This window comes from Podarcis raffonei, chromosome 2 (genome assembly GCF_027172205.1).
Source record: "Podarcis raffonei isolate rPodRaf1 chromosome 2, rPodRaf1.pri, whole genome shotgun sequence".
Taxonomy (NCBI): domain Eukaryota; kingdom Metazoa; phylum Chordata; class Lepidosauria; order Squamata; family Lacertidae; genus Podarcis; species Podarcis raffonei.
Window position 1 is genome coordinate 30,235,224 of NC_070603.1, and position 22,212 is coordinate 30,257,435.

Consider the following 22,212-nt stretch of genomic DNA (forward strand, 5'->3'; position numbering starts at 1 on the left):
ACAGAAGCCTGGAAGTGGGGGGGGGGGGACAGACGGACTGTAAAGTGTGCTGTTACCCTACCGAATAGTCACTAAAAGCCCTTCAAACAAGTGTTGCCAACATGACCCAAGCCACTCATTAGATACCATGAAGACTAGATACATTCTATACAAAAATGTGATGAAGGGATCTGAGAATCTCAAGGTATTGAATTCTGATTCCATATATGGTGGGTTTGCAGAGAGAACCCACAGATAAACAGTTCTGTCAAGTCCCAATCAAAAACAGCTCCAATAAAAGAAACAAATCTCATCTCTGTGTCTATTCATCCTTCTGTGTATATTTCACAGAGCATGTGACAGTGGGGAGGATTTAGGAAACATATAATAATATTTGTACCTGTGTTAAGTGCTCTATAAAGATATTCTTGTATTAAAATTGACCAACATCAGCCAGGGGAATCCTATCAAATGGTAAACCGTGTCTTTTGATCTCTCCTAGCTTATTTCATGCAAATTGCAAATGACGGCTCGATTGAAAGGCAAGACGCCCATTTCTTTTCCAGGAACCAAAGTTTTTAGGCTTCAATGCCCTTCTATAAAAGCTCTAGAGAGGTTCCCATTTTAGTTTCTTATAGCAAAAAATAAGCCTTGTGACACATTGCATCTGCCACTTTATTAGATACATGAAGTCATCATCTCAGTAGATGGGGGGGGGAGTAGAGGGGGAATTGTGATCCCCTTTCTCAGTGATGCCACAAGATTAAGCAATGAAAGAGATTGCTAGATGTTTACCATCATACTATTTTAACCCTACCCCCCCAAAAAAACTTTTATCAGGTGTGTATGATTATCCCTTTGAAGAAAATTGATTAATTGCCCCTGAGGAAGAGTATCTAAGATGAAACATAGTGGGTCCTGTCAAAAGGATTCATCTGCAACTTTGCGGTACTCTCTTCTTGCGGCTTACAGTACCATGCAAAAGCACAAAGGAATCCAATCAAATTAATGAATGACGTCCTAGTGTGCTAGTTATGGGCAATTTTGGTCACATAAACTATTTGTTGTTTTTTACACTCCCATCATTAAATCTGTTTACCAAAATAATTACATTTCTTCACATGGAAAATTAGGTTTCATAACCAGTTGACCATGGGAACAGGATCGAGTTGATCTCAGAAACTCAATTCATTTGCAAGCCACTGTGTTGAAAAGTGGGATAGACAAATCCGGAATAAAATATATAAACTAGCCAGAATAGCTGCTCTAGTTGTTAGGCACACTTTCTCGAACATCAAGATGGGGAAACACACAGTGTCGTCCTGCTGTGAAGTGTGCTGTCAAAGTTTCCTGTGGCTATTTTGGGGTGTGGGGTATGTGTATGTGTGAATTGTAGGTTTCTGTATGAGAACACTAATGCTTTATATGATTTTTTAAAGGTATAATGTGTTCATGTTATTATTTTTAATGTAGGTTTTAATGCTGTTCCCTAAAAGATCTTCAGGAGACTGCTAACCTTAAAACATCACCATCATCCATGACACCTGCATGACCTACCCTTCCACTAGTGTTTTTGCACAATCAAGGACTGAGTAGGACTGGTCCTATTAGGCAGAATGAGGTCATGTCCTCTGGTAGCAGATGCCCCTGCCCCTGTCCCATTCCAGACATTCCACACCTTTAGAGATCAGAGCTATGTACTCACTGGGAGATGCTATCCCATTACCAGTGTTGAAGGAAGATTTGACTGCCAGTCCAGTACCTGTACATGGAATGGGGGGGGTGCCTTCTTGTACATTGCCTCAGGCTGCAAAATATCTTGGGCCAGGTCTGCTCAGAAGCTGTGTCTAACATCCACTTCCACTGCTTGCAGTAGTAAGAGGTGTAGTGAGGCAGAGCCAAGGAGCTGCCTTCCTGACACTGGTGTCACTACAGCTTACCTGCTGGGGTCAGAGCAGCAGTGAGCGCTAATACACCAGGGGCTGCACCACATTGCCTCTGCTAGTGTGGCCACACAGCTTCGAATTTGCATCTACCTTGCCCCAGCCCTCTCCAGTTAAGTTGTGTAGCCATGCTGGGGTCAGAAGGGTGTGTCTTCAGCTCCCCACCACACCTGTCATTTGCCATCTTGCTAATAGCCTTCTGTAGAGATGTGCCTCAGGATGATGATGATGATGATGATTAATTTATTGCACACCCTTTACCTAAGGTCTCAGAATCACATAAGGGAAATCATATCACTGCCCTGGGCACTGGGCTGTAGGAACATCTTGATTTTCAGCAGTTCTTCCATTTTCCAAAATCAGCCAAAGTAAAAACCGAATAATGTACGCCTGGATCATATATAACTTGCAGTTACTGGTGAGCAAGCTCAGGTCTGAGGCCTGCACATGTGCATTAATTAGCACATGTATGATCTTGCCAACAGGACAATTGTCTGAACTTGCCATCAAGATATTTTTGTCCTGAGACGCTAAGTCTTTTCTACATGGACAAGCGATTCTGGCCTCACAATCTTGGGTCATTGTGCCAGCAAGGAATCTTGTGCTGCACAGCTCATCCTCCTCTAAGTAGGGGGAGATATTTAGGCTGTTGTTTGCATGGTCCTTAGCAGAGAAGTGGGCCAGGAACCTTTGATTCTGTCAAGGATTCAGTTCTCTCAGTGTGTGAATAGCTCACCCTCTGAATATGTAACCGAACAAGATGTTGATGCAACTTAAGGGCCTCTTCTCCCAAGATAATAGATGATGTATACAGGCCTTCTGTTTCTATAAACTTGTGTGGATCCTTAATAGCATGTTACTCTGTGGGCCTTTGTATGCACCTGCCCAAAGGAGCAGAGCACCCATCAGAGCCTCATTCATTCATCTCTGTGATTCTTACAAAGTGTTGTGGCCTCTCCCAGGTTATTACAGCCAATGAATCACAGGCAGAGCTCCAGTATAGCACTAGGGTCTGTTGGCGCATTGCCCAGAACATGTGCATTTGATGGGAGGCTACGCTCAGTGTTCTGCTTCCCGGCTTTGCATTTCCCTTGATGAAATATTTGGCTGCTATTGGCATCTTACCCCCTGGCAGGTAGGCAAGTTTCTGCTCCCTTGCGGGGGGGGGGGCTGCTCAGTGCAGATGCTCCTAGTTAGCGCCAGAGGCTGGCACCATTCCGCGTCCTCTCCCTCTTTTCCCCTGAAGGATGTGTCAGAAGCCCTCTCCCCTCTCTACTTGCCTTGCCTCTGGCTTAGAAGCAGTGTGGTTTTCCAGAAGCTGATTCTCCCTGTTACAACCAGAAGCTGCTCTCCTTTGCTAATCCTTTAAGCAAGTGAAATTCTTACTCAGGAAATGTGGAGGGCGGAAATAAAGGATGTGTGTTATATTGCTTCATCTGGATTTAAAGCTCTAAAGGCGGGGGCTCTTGTGGGGAGGGAGCAAGATATCTGCCTTCAAAGAGGGGAGAGTGGGGTAGCTATTGCCAGCAACTGAAAACTGTGGTGTTGCAAATACAGAAAGAGCTGCCAGTGTTGTATTATTGATCTGAGCGTTCGGCATGGCAGTTCTGAAGTCACTAGGTTGGAGGACAGCAGAGAGGATTTAAGCAGAAAATAGGGAAGCCTTGAAAAAGGAAACTGTCTACCTGTGGTTAATGCCATGCATGACTCTGACAGAGATACCTTATACCTGAGGCATGAGCAGGGATGCCTGGAGAAAGGAGATCACCTTTTCATGACTGAAGGCCTGGTCAGGGCCAGCACAATACAGTTTTCCTGCCTAAGGTGAAGGTCAAGCTGCCCCTGCAGTTCAACATACAGAAGCAGATTGGCCTGGCAGCTGGTGCACCTGAGGGCAGCAGCCTCAGTCAAAGCTACACATAGCTCTGCCTTCCAAGCCCTCCCTACTGCTCCCAGGTGGCCACTTCACTCTGCCTAAAAGGAAGGTGGGCAAGGTGATGACACACCTGGCTTTGGTCCAGATAAGAAAGTGGGACTAAACTAGGGGTTCTTGATGGGAATGTCTTTTCCCCCAAGCCTCAAAATGGAAGCCCCCATCCAACCCCGCTTTACTACTCCAGCTCCTCCCGAGAAAGCCCTGCCCGCCGGAGCTAGAGGGGAATCTGTCAGAAAGCTGCTTTGAGGAGGCAGGAGCCCCGCTACTCTCCAGGGAGCGGCGAGCTGGCGGGCCTCAGCGTTTGCACCGCAGAGCCGGCAGAACCCGCCCAGCGTGGGCTTCTGCAGCTGGCCTCGGCGGGATACTCCAGAGTAACAGCAGCCGCACCCACCAAGGCCGTCTTATCCGTGGCGTGTGGGCAGCAAAGGAGCTTTCCTCGCCCCGCCTGACCCCGTGCGCTCTGCAAAGGGGCTAAGGGCCTCCCCGGCGCAAACGGAAGCCCCGCCACCACCGCGCCAGGTGACTCGGCCTCCGATGCCCAGACCGGGGAAGAGGAAGGAAGAGGACACGGGTTGGCAGCACACGCAGCCACACCACGCCGTTTCTTGCCTCCCCCGCTTGGAAAGACAAAAGCCGCAGCCGAAACTGGGAGTCGCACTGGCTTAATAATCCCCAAGCAAAGAAGCGCCTGTTATTGAGGGGCGGGGTGTGCGTCCTGCGTGGGCGGGTCAGAACTGGGGCAGGGAAGAAGGCGGTGCCACCGGATTCGACGTCATCTCCTGGGGCCTGACTTGCCCAACCTCCGCAGGCCAAATGAATGGATGGAACTTTTCTCTCTGAGCGAGGCCGGCTAAACAGAGGGAGAGAGGAAGGGCATGGCGATTTGGGTTTCGAAAACCCCCAAAGGCCAACAAAAATGTCACAAATTAGTGAGCAGAGGTGGTCGTTTTTGTTTTTTAAGTCTACCATAACTTCTTTTTTTTATAAAAAAAATCAGGATAGACTATTAAAGCAATCCCCCAAGTGAAAAACCGCCTGTTTGTGTGTCCAGAGATGGAAAGAAGTCCCAGCGAAAGAAGAATGGATACAAAATTTATGGATTATGCAGAAATGGCGAAACCTACTGGAAAAATAAAAAACCATGATAGCAATCTTTTTATAAAAGAATAGAAATGGTTTATTGCATATTTACAAATATAAACAGATAAGAACATTGGCAGGATTATTGTAATAACCTGCAGTGTAATAAAAAAAAGGTAAAGGACCCCTGACAGTTATGTCCAGTCGTGAATGACTCTGGGGTTGCAGCGCTCACCTCGCTTTACTGGCTGAGGGAGCGAGCGTTTGTCTGCAGACAGTTTCTCTGGGTCATGTGGCCAGCATGACTAAGCCGCTTGAATAAATAAGCAAATTAAGTTAATTTGGAAATGCAGAAAGTATTAAAAATAAAATTAAGGAACCACAGAAAGAGGAGGAAGGAAGTCGAGTTTCGAAATGTTAAAATGATTGTAAAATTATTGAAATGTATAAAACTGAAAAATCATATAAATTAATGAGAATAAGAGTATTAAAGCAAAGCTGCCTGGAGGGGAAGCCGGCTTGTTACTGAACGTGTGCTTTGGTCAGAAGTTCATTTTTGCTTCATACTCTTCGAAAAGGAGCAAGGAATGGCTTGCAGGGGTTGCCGTGAAGAGGGCCTGCCCCTTCCTCCCTGAACACTACAACAAAGGAATGGAAACCAGAAAACCCTTACTGGTCAACACTTTGAGACTACAGAGTTGAGGCCAATGATAGTCTTGCTTGAAGCAGACCCACTGAAATTAAAGCGCTTGATGAACTTACTGTAATTTCAGCAGGTCTGCTCTTGAGTAAAACTTGGTTACAATCCATTTGTGTACATTATCCAGTCAGGGCCGGATTTAGGTTTGATGAGGCACTAAGCTACTGAAGGCAATGGGGCCCTTTATATGTCCAGCTGTCCTTTCTCAACAACAAATTGTTGCTGCTTTTTGTGTTGAATATGTGCTGTATGGTAATTTATGGACCTAAATGGTATCTAAAGCCATTTGCACATAACAAATTGGAGCCTACACAACTCAAAACATGTTGTTGTATGTAGGTTTTATTTTATTTGTTTTTTATCTTATGTTTTGGAAATGTACATCCAGTTTTTTACCCTTTAAAATTTTTTTTGGGGGCCCCCAAGAGTGGGGCCCTAAACTATAGCTTGTTTAGCTTATACATAAATCCAGCACTGCATCCAGTGCCCCTCCCCATCTTTCCCTAAAGTCTCCTCCTTTCCCTTTCCATTTGTGATTATTCCTCAGGAACACCAAGAGTTCTTCTGGACTCTGGTGTTTATTACTATTTTTAATCAACCACAACCAGTGATCTTAAAACCTGCTTGCTGCAGTTTCTCCTAGTCTAATACCCACATGCAGGCCTTTCAAGCTTGCTGTGCGAACCTTGCCCTCCTCTCCACCACCACTGAATTCGATAAGAGCAGCTCTGGAGGGGTAACTTTTGTCCGGGACACAACACCAGCGCGCATAGGCCCCTCCTCAGGCCTCCAGCCAGCGCTGGCGCGGCTAAGAGCTCCGGGAGGGAGGAAGAGAAGGGGACATGAGGCTGAGATCGCCTCGCTCGCTTCATTCTCAGCTCCTAAAGCCCCAGAGGCGCCGCGGTGCGGGAAGGTATCCGGTGCCCTGGCGATGGAGCAGACGATTCAGTCATTCAAGCACTCAGTCGGTGCCACTAGAAACGGGAGGAAATGAGCCGCTTCCGCTGTCTGCTCCGGAGGCGCATCCCTCGGGCGGATGCTTCTTGCGGGAAAGCATGGACTGCTTTACTGGAAGCGAATCTCCTGGCTGGGAAGAGGAGCGGCAGCAGAAGGGCCCTGAGCAAAGTATCCGGGTGTGTTTCTTTTCTTTTTCTTTCCCCGCAGGCCGCATCATCACGCTCCTGCTTGGCTGGATGGCTGCTGCGACCCAGAGCCCGTGAAATGGTCCTCCTCGGATCGGAAAAGGGGGGCAAAGAAGGAGAAATGAGAGCGAGCTTCCCGCGAGAGGCCGAGAGGAAGGCGGGCGCTGCTTCCTTGAGCAAGCGCGGCTTTGGGAACAAATCCTGCAGCAGCTGCCCGGTTTTGCTTCCCAAAACAGGGAACTTAACTGAAGCAAAAGCAGCGACCACACGAATTAGACAAGGACAGCGGAGTTGGATTGAGAGCAGAGGTTCCTTTGTGCCAGGGCGCACAGCCGTGGGTCTCTGAGCATGAGCAAAATTCTCTCGCCACTGAGTGATCACAGAGAGGCTTTACACTCCAGAGAAACGAGCAGCACGAGGAGGAAAGGATTTTAGGCCAGGGGCGATGCTTGACGCACTGGCACCTCCTTTAGGATTTAACTACTGACGAGTTGAGAAGCTGGGAGATTGAGGGGTAGCAAGGGCTGTAGAAAAGAGCTCTCACTCCCTCTTTCCAGGTATGGATGGACTCATTCAGACGTGTCACGACAGCTTCCTCTTTTCAGACGCCTGCCATAGTGACACACATGAAGAGCTGTGACACACCACAGGCTTCTGGAAGGCATGCAAGAGTTTTGCGTGTGCGTCATTGGTGCACAGATTACTAGGGCTGGATTGCGCCTGAAAATCGTCAAGTGGCTAGACGACTCCTATCCTAAAGTAGCCTCTTCCAGCGTTAAAACATAAGCACACAACCTCCAATCATAAAGGGAAGGGAGGGGGGATTTGTGGTCCTCCAGACCTTGCCAGATTACACAACACCCACACTTCCTGACCACTGGCTATGCTGACTGGGAGTACCTGAGTTGGCCTTCAGCATCACCTGGAGGCCCACAGGTTAATCCCCGCCGCCGCCAAATACAGCCTTATCTTGATTATAACATAGCCGTCCCTTTCTTACACCCCCTATGACTCTTTCGAAAACACAAGTACACCAGCTAGTGGCTATTGCACACAGGAGTGCCAACTTTAATAAGGTACACCTAGCCCTGAATAACGTACACCTTTCCCTGCATAATTGATCACATGATGCGGTGCACACACCATTTGAATGGCAATGCCCATCAACTTGGGGAGGGGGCACTCCCCTCAATTATTTTATTGGGGGGGGGTGTCCCAAAGACCTCTCAGCCCCTAGGAGTTGGCTCCTACGATTGCACACATACTACATAGGGGTTATACACACGCACGTGGACACACATTCACACACACACTCCACTACCACCGCCCGGCGTTCTCTAAGCCTGCAGCCTTAAGTTTTGCTCCAGCGCGGCGCGAGCTACCGCAGACATGACCTTGCGCACCCCTTCCTGCACTTCAGCACCCTGAAGGCACACGCCGCGCTTCTTCTCAGCCTCGCTGCCAGCCGGGCCGAGGAGCGCTGCCTCTCTCTGCGCTGCACACGTGCAAGCGAGCCTTACGCAGCGGCCACAGCGAAGGCTCTTCTTCCCTGTACTCCCTTGGCGCCCCCGCCCACCGCGGGCTCTCCCAGTCCACCGTTCCATTCGCGACGCGAAGCGGAGGCGGCAGAGGCAATTCCCGGGCCCCCTCGGTCAATTCCACCGGGACCCCTCGGCTTCCACTTTCGGCTGCCCGGAACAGGGGAACAGGGCGCTCTCAAGGCAATTAAACAGGGATTCCACCCCATTGTGACGTCAGCGGGCTCGTAGCCCCTCCCGCGCGCTATAAAAGCAGCCCGCGTACCGCAGTCGGCTCAGCAGTTCGGCGGACAGTTCCATGGTGCTGAAAGTAACTCCAGCGTTCCGGGGCGCCGCGTCTGTTGGGAACTTTGCCCCGGCCATGTTCGCAGGGGTGCGGTGCAGCCTCGTGTTGGCCTCGTTCTTCTTTTTGAGAGGATGCGCCCAGAATTTCGGGCAGACCCGGTTTATCTGCACCTCGGTGCCGTTGGATACGGACATGTGCACTTCTTCTATGCAGAGCGGCGGCAGCACGGAAGACCTGAAGACCACCGTGCTACAGCTGCGGGAAACGGTGCTTCAGCAAAAGGAGACCATCATGAACCAAAAGGAAACCATCAGGGAACTAACCACGAAGCTGGGCAGGTGTGAGAGCCAGAGCTCGCTGGACACGGTCCCCAGTGAATCCAAAACGGGAGGGGGCTCCAACAGGAAGCAGACCGGCTCTTCGAAAAACACCATGGGGGATCTGTCCCGGACTCCGGCTGCCGAGACCTTGACCCAACTTGGGCAAACTTTGCAGTCGCTTAAAACAAGACTAGAAACCTTGGAGGTACAACTTTCTCCTTTCTGTTTTTCCTTAGAACTAGAAAAGGAGGCACGTCAGACGTGGCTTTGGGATGGCCGGCCCCTGCCGTCTTCGGTGTTGATTTAATGCTGCACCCTTTGCCCTGTTCCCGAGGTAAAATGTCTGCAGCAAAATGTGAAGTATTCTCTGCCACTTCCCCCCCACCCCCACCCCGCTCCACTCTCATACAGTAGGGTTCTGTGGCAATTTGGGTGCTTCCCTTTGATAAATCGGTGCTCCTTTGCTTGGAAAGCTGCCCGTGAGTTTAGCTGCCAAGGTAGCAAACATCAGGATGAGTCTGTGGTAAATAATGCTGTGGTGTTAATTTGGTTTGCAACAATCCACTTACTCTCTTTGCTTCTCCCCCACCCCGTGCAGCAATTCAGTAGGATGAATTCTTCCAGCCAGACCAATTCCCTGAAGGAGATACTCCAGAATAACATCGATGACTTAGAGAAGCAAGTCCTGTCCCGAATTAACAGCCTGGAAGAAGGCAAGTACAACCCCAAGAACGAGACTGAAGAAAGAGGAAAAATAGAAAGCACTTTAACTTCCCTTCACCAAAGGATCAGTGACCTAGAGAAAGGTAAAAAGAAGCTGAGAAAAGCTTAGATTTAAATGATCAGCATTTTGTTCCATTACACATTTGGAGGCAGCCTGAGAAAAACAGCTCACCTTGCCCCCCCACCTTACAAAGCAGTTCTCTCCCCCCCTTGTTTAAAAGAGATGAAGAAATGATTACTTTTCATTTAAATTATGAGCAAATGCAACTCTGATCCTCCCTGGAATTCATGGACAAAAGTGAGTGCGTCTCTGTGATTCTGTGTTTATGTGTAATGGGGAAGGACAGTAAATAGGTAATATCTCATTCTTTCAAAGTGATATTGGTAAAGTAGGAAAGAACTACCTAATCTATGTTAGCAAAGTATCTTTGACTCGGCACACCTATGTAGAAAAAATGCACCTTCAACTTGCTAATATAATTCATTCGTCTATATGCATTGGGGTCTACCCTCTAAGTGACCTAGGACAAGCTGTTTAACATTTTCTCCCTCCTCTAAGCAATTTGTGCATCTTAAACTTCAACAGAACCAGTTGTTGTGTCCAGTCAAATACTCTGCTCCTTTCCTTTTTCTGTGTTCATTAGCGCTTTTTAGCTTTATGGTCAAAAATAAATAAAGGGGGAGTGGGAGAGGAAAGGAGAGAAAAGACCCTATTCTCCAAGCACTGTCCATGTGACTAGGATTAGAGTGTCGAAATGTGCTGGAGGGATTTAAACAGTGCCATCTTAAGGCTCATTATATAATGAAGAGAGAGAGAGAGAGAGAGAGAGAGAGAGAGAGAGAGAGAGAGACAGACAGACAGACAGACAGACAGACAGACAATTCTATGCAAAATTCCACTGAAGGAGACTCAAGACCTTCCTGTACATTTTAGAATTACATCTATGCTATTATTCAAATAGGAGCATCCTATTTCATGTGCAATCGTATTGCACAGCACAATCCTATGCATGTCTACTCAGAAGTAAGCCCTACTGAGTTCAATGGAACTTACTCCCAGGTAAGTGCATATGATTGCAGCCTCAGTACCCTTCAAGACCTCTGACAAACACCCTCTCTATCTTCCCTCAGGCCAGAAAGACAATCGGCCAACAGATAAGTTTCAGCTGACTTTCCCCTTGAGAACCAACTATATGTATGCCAAGGTGAAGAAAAGCCTGCCAGAGATGTACGCCTTTACTATTTGCATGTGGATAAAATCGAATGCCTCCCCAGGTGTGGGCACACCCTTCTCTTATGCAGTACCTGGGCAAGCCAATGAGCTAGTGCTTATTGAGTGGGGCAATAATCCCATGGAGATCCTTATCAATGATAAGGTAAGTGACCAGTGTTCTAATCCTTTAATTGCCATGGCATGATCTGAAGGGTAAGGAGGGGAGAAATGTATTAATTAATAAAACAAGTGGCAACAAAACCAGCATTTAACATAATGGCTAAATAATGAAAACTCTGCACCCTTTCTGCAAACACCTTGTGGCATCTTTTGCACATGGTGAGTATGTATTTGCAAACCACTGGTGCTGGTCTATACTGCAGCCAGCAGTATTGGAATTCAGCAGCTTTGCTTTCAAAGTGAAAACAAAGGAAGTGAGTTAAAGCCCCCCAGGCTCCAACCCCCTTTTCTGGAGCAACTTAAATAAAGACACCCAGGGATATCTAAAAGAAAAAAGAAATGGAGGAGCTTATATTTAGCTTGCCCTCCAGAGAAATAAGTGATTTTTTTAGAAGCCCCAGTTCCCCAATCCCTTCTCCAAAATTTAAGGTCATTATATAGCACTGTGTATGTTACCAGGCAGACATTCAATATTTTTATTCTTGTGGCCCAAAATGAAATACAAATGCCATTAAAGAACAACCTTTATATATGCACAGTATTATTATTATTATTAGTTAAAAACCCTAGCTTGTGTGACAGCACCTCCACATTTTGACACGTGTGATCGTTCCTTTTGTGTTACATTTTTCAATGGGCATGCCATCCCAAGATATATTCCAGCACAAAGAGTTATCCTTCTTGAGGTTTTTTGGGGGAAAGAAAACGAAGAACCCAACAAAAATGCCCTAGTGTTTTCCAAAATATAAAATAATAGCGATGTCATTTTAGAATCCTACTAATTCAAGTTAGGGTCAGAAAACCTGATCCTGTGTCCTTGAAGTTAAAATAAGCATTGTCATTATCTCCACTTACTGGAGTTTTAAGAATCTAGAATGTTTGCCACCCCATGAAATCTTCATTTCTCTATCAATGGGAATCAGAAGGTTCTGTAGTTCATGTGAAAATCGAATGTTTCTCTAGTATTACATAACAGGGCAGGTTCGGGAAGACCACCAGCTTGGTGGAGTCTCTAGTACTGTACAGTTCATACTTTTGCTGTTATAGGGCATGCCTGACTGCAGCAATCTCCCTCTTCTCTCACCAGGTAGCAAAGCTTCCTTTTGTCATTAACGATGGGAAATGGCACCATATCTGCATCACATGGACAACCCGGGATGGTGTCTGGGAGGCTTATCAAGATGGCACACAACGAGGCAATGGGGAAAACCTGGCCCCTTATCATCCTATCAAGCCACAAGGGGTCCTTGTTTTGGGACAGGAACAGGTAAGGTAGCATGGTGGCAGCGGAGGAGGAAGGGGTGGCCACTGGAATTTATCCATGTTCTGTACAAGGTTTGCAGCAATTTGATTAGAAAGACTGGTAGAGAAGGTGCTTAAGCATTATAGTTAAAACCTGAAGATTGTGTTGCTCTGGATTAAGTTTAGTAGACCTAGATATTCCTCGGAACACAGGAAGCTGCCACAGTCAGACCATTGGGTCCACCTGGCTCATGATTTTCAGCACTGGCTGGAAACTGCTCTGCAGGGTTTTGAGCAGGGATCTCTCCCAGCCATACTAGGAAATGCTGGGGACTGCAGCTTCACATGCTACATAGTAGAATCCGCCTTGTATTCCAGATGCCTGTTCAGCAGGTCTCATCATGCATGTGCCGGGGTCTCCAGTGCCAATGTAGCATGATTATGTCACCTTGCCACACTGGCGTTCCATAACTTCTGAACCTACAGCATAAGGTTTACTGCAGCGATCGTTTCATAGGTTGCCTGTCAGAGCCAGCATTTGGTACATTTGTTAGATGAATGCAAAGTGGTTCCGCCACGGGCAGTACAGGAAATTTGTCTCTTAAAAACAACAACTGTGGCAAAATTTGATGAAGTTTCTTATGCATTGGATAAGAACAGAAGGAGATTAAAGAGAGGGAGGGAGGAGACCAAATGGTATGGGGGTGGTGGTGAGAGAGTTCTAAAATGAGTAGGAGACACAGAAAATCACCAATCTGTTCCCTTTAGTCATGCACATTAAAGAACAATTGAACCATGGGTAGCCAACATGGTGTCCCCACACATATTGCTGGATTTCAGTGCCCATAATCCCTGACCATTGGTCATGCTGGCTGTAGCTGATGGGAATTGGAGTTTAGCAACATTTGGAGTGCACCACATTAGCTACCCCGTGAACTACACACATGTTTGCATACACAACCACTCATAATTTTAAAGGAATGGGGATTGACGTTCCCATGGAACAAGTGGGATCTTCAGGGCACATAATAATTTTGACAGTGGTAGAGACATCAATGCTGCCTAACATCTACACCTGCACATGGATACACACACACACACACACACACACACACTCGAGTTATAATTCAAATTTTACAGGGTGATATGCAAGTCCTGGAAAGGGTCCTGTCCTCGTAGCTTCTATGTCTAAAGCTAACCAACTATTTCACACTGAATTACACACCACAGGGCATCTAAATTTCCTTCCTGCATTTCTCATAAAAACAAGCAGTTATTTTCCCCATCACTTATCGCACAAGTGACATAGATCAACTCTGCCTGCCAGTTACACAACATGCTCACTCAGATACATTGCCATAGTCAGAAAGCGAAAGTCATGGTATCCAATTATTCTGGTGCAGGATTTCAGTTTTTTTAAAAATATTTTCACATCCATAAAAGTCTCAAGATGGAGGATCATAGCAAATCACCACGGCCCATTTCTTTAAACGCCACTTGTCTTCTTCCTCTCTCAAAACAACATGCGAGGCCTTCATTTACATGTGCATACAAATTTACATTAAAAAATAAATAAATCTGTACTCCCATTCAAAATTCTCAGAGTGCCTTATGCCACAGAATGAAAGGAGAATAGAAACACTGCAAAATTTAACACTACTAATTAGAGACAGAGTTATCCAGTACTGTAAAGGTAAAACAGCCTGGGAAATTTAGAAGGTCTTTTCCTAGCACCTAGAAGATAGCAGAGCAGGCTGCAGGCAAGTCTCCTCAGGGAACAACTTCCATCTCCATCCTTCTCCCTTCCAGGCATACTGGCACTGCTGGAACCAGGGGCCTAAGTTTCTATTTTTGGAAGTTCCATCCATGGAAGATGCACTTAAAAGATTGCACGTCGCATCCTCCTTATTGAACTTCTCTGTTGCAGTTTATTCCTGCTGACCTTTGCATGCTGCCATGAAAGCTTTCTGGCTCATTTCAAGTGTTTACTCTGTCAAGACTGTAGGATTCCCAGTGTTGACTTACCTCTTGGGTCTTCTTCTTTTTTTAATAAAAAAATTTTCAATGTGCATGCCATCCCAATATATATTCCAGCATGAAGCGTTATCCTTTTTGAGGTTTTCAGGGGAAAAGAAAATGAAGAACCCAACTAAAATGCCCCAGGGTTTTCCAGAATGTAAAATAATAGAGATGCCATTTTAGAATCCTACTAATTCAAGTTAGGGTCAGAAAACTAACTTTTAGATAAGGATACATATTGCGTAATTCCAGGGTGAGATGTTTTCAAATCTTTTATCTTCAATTTCTCTCTTCAAGGACACACTTGGAGGTGGATTTGATGCCACTCAGGCATTTGTGGGAGAACTTGCCCACTTCAACATCTGGGATCGGAAGCTCACCCCAGGGGAGATCTACAACCTGGCCACGTGCAGCACCAAAGCCCTGTCTGGTAGTGTCATAGCCTGGTCCGAGACCAACATTGATATTTATGGTGGAGCCACCAAATGGACATTTGAAGCCTGCCGTCAGATCAACTAAAAAATGCTGCTCTTCCCCACCCTTCCCATTCCAAATCCATTTAACCCTTGGTTAACAGACATTCTCCTCACCCAGGAATGAATTATGGACAAATCTATTTCCTTTCTCTCTTCTGTCTTTCTTTTAAAAATTATCTTCTTTGTTTGTTCTAAAGAATCAATCACATTTTTTTAAATCTAGGAGACTTGGAGTTTTTCAGTCAACTCTAAGGCAACCTGGGACTTTGCAACCTTACAATTTTGAAGAGAGGGTTCATTGTCCCCCACCCCACCCCTCTCTCTCACTCCCTCTTTTGTCCCTTTCTCCTTTGGATCGAGACTTTATTATCTTTTTTTCCATTTTGCTTTATGAAGTCTCATCATGAATGGTCTGATTTTTCTGGCTTGCCAACTTTGTTTCAATGCCTGAGTGCCTTTGGGCTGGTGCGACTCTTTCAGCACATTTGTCTTCATTTGCATATACTTTTTAAAGGATATCTCTATATTCCTACTCTACTCTATGTCTTTTAAGCAGCCAGTCACCTGTGGGCAGATATTTATTTTTTATTACGAATTATTCTCTGAGTGATAGGAGGATAAACGCTTTTTGAGAGACGCATGATGGTGGCTTGACTAGGAGATTTGAGGGGTGGTGGTGGGGGTAGGACTGTTCTCTGAAATTCTTCAGGTCCCTCATTGCTCCCCCACCAATTGTGTAAACCTCTGGCTATGGCCGGAGCAAACAGAGCCATCTTTGCCCCCCAAGGGTACATGTGAGACTCAGGAGCATTGCCAGCTCAAGGATCCTAGACGACTTGTCCAGATCCTTGGTCTTTTGTAGGAGCAGCTGGCTCCTACCTATTTTAATGGAGCTGCAGAGCAGCTCCCTTCCCTTGTCTGCCTTCATTTTGCTGTACAGCCTAAAGGATCTGCCTCTGTTAGCCATCACAAAGCCTATGCGTAGTCCAGAAAACCTTCCTTCCACAGGCATTGATTACTGCTTTCCCCAAAACTCTGTGACCCAAAGATGGCAGAAAACCACCCGGTTCATCCCCTTACCTCTCCCTTCCTGGTTCCACAGCAGGCTCCTACTTGCCTTCCCCTCCAAAGGTAATGCACCCTGGGCCTTTCCCCAGAATACTTGGCTTGAAGATGGGACTATTTTCTTATGACTTTATGAGGCATTCCCAAACCCTTACCAATGCTCCTTTACTCTCACTAAGAGCCATAAACCTGAAGGGCTGGGGTAGGGGGGAGTTTTAGTGGTAGTCGGATGCAAAGCATGTGGTTGCAGTCCGATTTCCATGGCCATACCGCTGAGCTGAGATTTTTGCCTTTTAAATACAAATTGGGTTCACTGCAGGTGGCAGGATGTATAGCGCAAGGAGCCTTGCCTGCCCTGTGCTTATTGGACCCAATGAGATTTGAGGTATACTTCACTTTCATAAAGGTTCATAGCTCTTCCTTTGTGAAAGGAATAAGGAACTGCTTGAGAGAGGTTTTAAGCAAATGTGTCAAGAAACTGAATAAAGGGCAAATCCTGGTTTTGCTCCAAAGCCCCAGGGAATTAAGAAGAGGCTGTGACCTCGCCATGCATCTGTTTTGCCCAATAACCAGAAACAGAGCCTGCACTATGTTTGTTTGTTTTTTAAAAAGAACAGCACAAGGGATACCTAACAGACTGTATGTGGAGCCTTCAGATAAACCTCTGCAAAAAGGCAAAATGTGCATTTCTTATCGTGCTTATAGACGGAGCTGTTTGCATCCTGAAGGGCACCAACTATTTTAGGAGGCTGGGAAGGTGTAGCGGTTGGCCTTTCTTGAGAGGATTGTGTTTTGGTTAGATAAGAGTGCCTATTTTACCACCTTTAGTGACAATGGGTTGCATAGTGCTCTTTATAGATTCCGTCCTAGTTTATGGTACCCTTAGATTTCCTGCAGGCTTATAGGGAAGGCAAGGGGTGTACTGTCGTTTCTTGCATGTTTTCAGTAGGTGCCTCAATCGTGTTTTACCTGGTCTAATGCTTGCCTGCTTGCATGGGCTAATGCAGAGCTGTGGGGGGTTTGCTGAGTGATAGTTCATGCTTTAAAAACAATTCAAAAACTAAAGTCATCCAAGCACGATAGTATAGGTCAGGCATGGCTGGAAAAAGGTGGCTAATGATACAGCATTCTTCCCCATGATAAACAGCACTACACGTTTTTGTATTAAAAAAGAGAAGAAGAGCCACCAGTTAAAATATTGGTAACTTTAAAAGAAATCAATCCATGGGACCTGCTCCACTCAGCTTTGTCTTTTCCTATAAGTCCTGGAGAAGCCAGAGCTCTTAATCCAGTAATTGTGCTGTCCTAAAAAAGCAGCTATAGGAGCTGTTCTTTAAGCATTTCTGTGGTGCAACGTACACTGTGCTGCTGAATCAGTCCTGTTGATGTTTACCAACCTGGATGTACTTGGAGCTGTCCCTTCAGCACCACCATGGGTGGGTATTTTCCATGCCAGACTCCCTGGGAGCTGTCCGTTCAGCACCAAGGCTGCTCTAGCGAGCACAGAATAAATAGCTGATCCAGCCAAACTCAAGCCTACTGCTTAATACGATTGATGTCCCCTCTTGCACTGAATAATACATGCCTCTCTCAGGTAATGCCCTTTTATAAAAACATACATACAAGTAAAGAGCACTGCACAGGCAGTGCATGTGTTTGCCTAAAGACTGTCTGACAGTTCCCAAAGGCCTTCTTCTAAAGGAGGTGTTTTCACTGGCCATTTACACAGGTGTAGTTCCACTGAAGAATATAAGGTCACACCAGTTTAGGTAATCAGCGAAGCAAGTGGTCCTAAACATGGGTAACTTAGAAGTCCTATTCACTTCCCTAGGACTTAACTTACAATCAGTGTATAGAAATCACAGCTCAAATGTGATATTAGTTGAATCAGCATTTTCTCTCCCTTGAAGGGTTAGCTACTCTTTGAAATGTCAAGCCTTTTTGCTTTTGTAAAACAAAATACACACAAATTATTTCTCTTGTTGTAAAAGGAGTTTACTACCAAGAAAGGTATTTTTATTAGAAAAGAATATATGTAGAAAAACAGGTATTCCCTGAAAAAAATACTTTTGAGCTACAGATGAAGGATAAAAGGATGATAAAGCTTATTTTGAGATAAATAATATTTTATATGGTTTCTTTTTTTAAGAAAAAGAATTTCTGGTTTGTACTAATAGTCTGCAGCCATCACCCCTTTAAACGACCTCGCCCTCTCTCATCCTGGTCAAGGAGTTTTTCTTGGCTGTGAGTGAAAAGGGAGGTGTGAAGGATAGAATTTGTGAGGCTCACTGAGCCATTTTGACCAACCCTAAAGCTGTGGCAAATAAATATGCAGCATGGATGGGCATGTAATAAGCAGTTCAAGGTCGATGTTGCACTATTGAAAGGTTGCTGCTCATCAGATATTGAAGTGGGTCATGTGACCACCCTATGAAATCACAATGCTAAAGCACTAGGAGAGGGGGTTGAAAATCTATCTAAACATAATCAACACAAACCCAGCCTAGTTATCTTACTTTTAAATATTGGCTCAGGGCAGCATATTTTAAGCAGTGCTCTTTAAAAGCAAAACCAACCAATCCCAACAAAATTCTACCTTGTAAGATCGATCTGCTAAAGACCTTTATTGGAAACCTTCTTGTAACTAATAATGAATGTTAAGTGTAAACTGATGAAGGGGGGGAAAACATGTCAAGGTAAATAAATCCAGTCCAAATTGCGCAGGATTTGCCAAAATAAAAAAAATTAAAAGGGTGATAGTGATAAAATTGTATATACTGTACAGCGTGAAAGAGGATAAATGTTTCTTGAGTTGTCATTCTGTTAACCAAAGCTGTATATTTTTCCTATTTCTTGCTATCAGTCTTTACTGGGTTTTGAATGAGTTGATGTTATATCTTACATCCACAGTCCACATCAGCAATTCTTAAAATGCACTGTTTCTACTGGTTCTTCATGCTGTTTTTTTTTTCCTTTCCTTTTTTCATTTTATTGCTTAAACTACATGAATTGTCGAATTTATTTTTACACAATAAAGAGTGATGAAAGACAACACGGCTGCAGTCATTTCCCCCACCAAACTTTCCTCTCCCAGAAAGGACCCCAGTACAGCCAGGAACTCCCAAAGTCAGCTCCTCTTGGGAAGAAGCATGTCTTGTGCTGCTGAGTCGGCAGCAGCAGAGATCTCACACCTGCAGCACAGATTGTGGCCTGCTGCCATGGTTCTGCAAAACCAGTCCTGAAAACAACTGCATATGCTATCTGGCCAAGTGAACCAGCTGACCATTGCCTGTGGTAATCTCTCTTTTCCTGCCAGTTCTTCTGTCTAAACAATTAGGGTTGCCAGCTTTTGCTGCTTTGGGGTGCCCAGTTTTGCTTTCATCTCTATCCAGCTGATCTCCTGCACATACCTCTTACTTGTTTTTTTCCTGGCCCAACCCTATATTGGGATAAGAAGACTGAGCAACATATCTTCTCATCCCCTGTCTCAATGACTTGAACCCTTTACAGGGCTGTAAACAAATTGGTTGATCCCTTGGCGCTTGTCTCGTGCAGCCTGCCCCTGTTCTTGACCTCTTTCGCTGGCACTGGTATTTCAAGAGACCAGAGGGACAAAGCAAGAGGGGTGAACTAGCATTTCAGTGATGATATTGCGTTATCTCCCTCTCAGCAGCAAAGACTAGGAGATGCAAGTGAGGGAACACCAAAGAAGTGGGTGGGATCTCCAAGTGTGATTTAGGACAGCTATGGTCATGCTACACAGACAAGCCCTAGTCCTATTATGTCCCTGAGAGCCCCAGAGACTCCACATCAACTTCCACTTTGGCAGAGCCAGTTAATGACATCTCTGAAAAGTCACCTCCCGTCTCTCTCTTTCATCCCTGCCTTCTGGTTGTCAGGGAAACAGCATCTTGAAACCTGGCTCTCCTTCATTATGTGCATGTGACCCTAACGTAAAGCCTCTACTCTCTAAGAGAGCTTGATGTCAGAGTTTGCCCTATTTCTTTTTTAAATGGTTCTATGCACATTGCTCACTAAGGAGGAAGGATTTTGGTGGAGTGAGAGGAAGGGAGAAGGCCTCTTATTCTTAGGAAGCAAAGCAGTGTATATTTCTTTCCTGAGGAATAATTCCAAACAAATCTGCAAATGCTTGGAGCACATGCAGCCAGAATTTCAGCAACAGGTGCAAATTTAATTTATTTACAATATTTGTATGCTGTCCAACAACAAATGTTCTCTGAGCGGTTGACAGTCAGCTTAAAACCAGCAAAAGGAAAACGCCAAGCACAACATAAAAGCAAATTAAATAAAGCTACCAGCACTAAAACATTAATACAACGCAGCATAACAAAACACACACAAAGATTAAAACACCCGGGCAAATAAAAAGGTCTTCAAAAATTAAAACCTGGATGCCAGCAAGCCTACCTGTGGAGGGCAGTGGCTATGAGGATGAAATGGCAGGGATAGCCAATCTGGTACCCTCCAGGTATTGTTGAATTACAACTCCCACCAGCTCCAGGAAGCATGACCAATAGTAAGGTATGATGGGAGCTGTCCAACATCTGGAGGGTACATCCCTGGTTGAATGAAATAGCCAGTGTTGTCAGCTTCCTCCCTTTGGTGAGAGGAAGGACAATAGGGAATGTACTCAGTCCTACTCAACTCCAATTATTACATCCGCTAATAGAGGTTGCACAAGTCATTCACCCAATAATAATGGGCCAACAGAGGGAAACTGAGGATTCAGCAAAGGGATGGAAGACCTCACCAGAAAACAACTTTGAGAAAGTGGATTCCTGTGACTACTGCCCAGTATGTAGCTGTCTTGAGCAGATCTCTGTAACAGAAGAACGTTTGCTTTATTAGCAAAAAGGAGCAACTTTTCTTCCTTGGCACCACCTTTGCATGTTTCTGCTGCTCAAGAACCAGAAGGATTGAAGACCACAGAGGATGGAACAGAGGAGTTTGCAGTGTTCACCATTTCCAGGATATAGTGGTTTGGGTACATTTTTCGTTTCACCCTGGGGCTTGCAATGCCGACTGTGAGTGGCACACTCAGTGGATGCTGGGTGTGTTTGTCAACTCCATTAATCACACAGTTGTTTCACACGAGAAGCTGGGCAGCCAGGTGAGCAGTGCTGGCCTGCAACAGGGAACTGGCATGTAATTAAGAGTAAGCGATCAGCCAGGGCACCTGATATTTTGAACACAACCTTCTCTTGACGTGCTTTCCTGAATGCATACATATATTGAAGATGTGGCAAGATTTTAGTTTTACAGGGGAGCTTGTGCCTCTGGGTAAAAACACAAGTGTGATTCCATTGAGATGGTCAATGATATAATATGGTTTTTTCAGTATCAGTGATGCCTTACATTTCTTGAGAGTGCAAAAGAATGAAAGGGTTGGTGTGTCACTTTAATGATTCCAATTGCCTTTTTTTGGACCATACCTTACAACTGAGATAGAAGACTCAAACATGTTGTCATAGTGATTCATGGGATACTAGGACCTATGGGACCAAAAGCAGATGGCAATCGTGAGAAGGAGAAATGAATGTGAACAACCCCTCTGCTTTTTCTAGGTATTTACAGACATGCTTAAAGGTAACGCAGACACAAAACAATTTACAGACAAATATAATATCCACATCTCAATGGCTCCCTCTAAGCTGTGCTCTAAATTGAGCACAATTCAAAGTGTTGGTGCTGACTTTTAAAACCCTAAACAGCCTTGGCCCCTTATACCTGAAGGTGCCTCTCTACCATCATTGTTCAGCCTGGACACTGAGGTCCAGCTCCGAGGGTCCCTCACTGTGAGAAGTTACAGGGAACCAGGCAGAAGACCTTCTCAGTAGTGGCACCCTCCCTGAGGAACGCCCTCCCATCAGATGTCAAGGAGATAGATGACTATATAACTTTTAGAAGACACCTGTAGGCAGCCCTGTATAGGGAAGCATTTAATGTTTGATGTTTTATTATGTTTCTATGTGTGTTGGAAACTGTCTGGGGTGGCTGGGGCGACCCAGCTGGATTGGCGGGGTATAAATAATAAAATTATCATTAATAATAATAGTCAACTCAAGTGGTAAGTGCTGATAGGACTGGAGCCGCTGAGGGACAACAGAGAGGTATCAGCATGCTTAGGGAAACCCCAAGGTTTGCAGTAGTACATTTACAGAACAAAACTCACAAGGGGGCAACTTCCTGCCCCCAGCCCGGTCCAAAAGGGCACTGGGCATGCTAAGTAGGCAAGTAGGAATGTACCAGAAAACCTGCAGGAAGGCATGGTTGACTGGAAATATGAGCAGGCACCCTCCTGCTAGGATGTGACGGTGTACTGCAACATTTTGCTGCAGGTTCACGTGGT

At 45.5% G+C, this 22,212-nt stretch overlaps 1 protein-coding gene across 2 annotated transcripts; it reads left to right on the forward strand.

Moving 5' to 3' along the window:
- Window positions 1-8,569: 8,569 nt before the first annotated feature.
- NPTX1 (neuronal pentraxin 1) lies at window positions 8,570-18,894 on the forward strand. Of its 2 annotated transcripts, none has more exons than XM_053375523.1 (5): window positions 8,570-9,129; window positions 9,523-9,637; window positions 10,779-11,023; window positions 12,128-12,307; window positions 14,599-18,894. In XM_053375523.1, the coding sequence occupies exons 1-5, from the start codon at window positions 8,617-8,619 to the stop codon at window positions 14,818-14,820; spliced, it is 1,275 nt and encodes a 424-aa protein (XP_053231498.1). In that variant the 5' UTR covers window positions 8,570-8,616; the 3' UTR covers window positions 14,821-18,894. The 2 variants fall into 2 exon arrangements, with proteins under 2 accessions (XP_053231498.1, XP_053231497.1); XM_053375522.1 differs by having other exon boundaries at window positions 8,573-9,129; window positions 9,523-9,730.
- The last annotated feature ends 3,318 nt before the right edge of the window (window positions 18,895-22,212 follow it).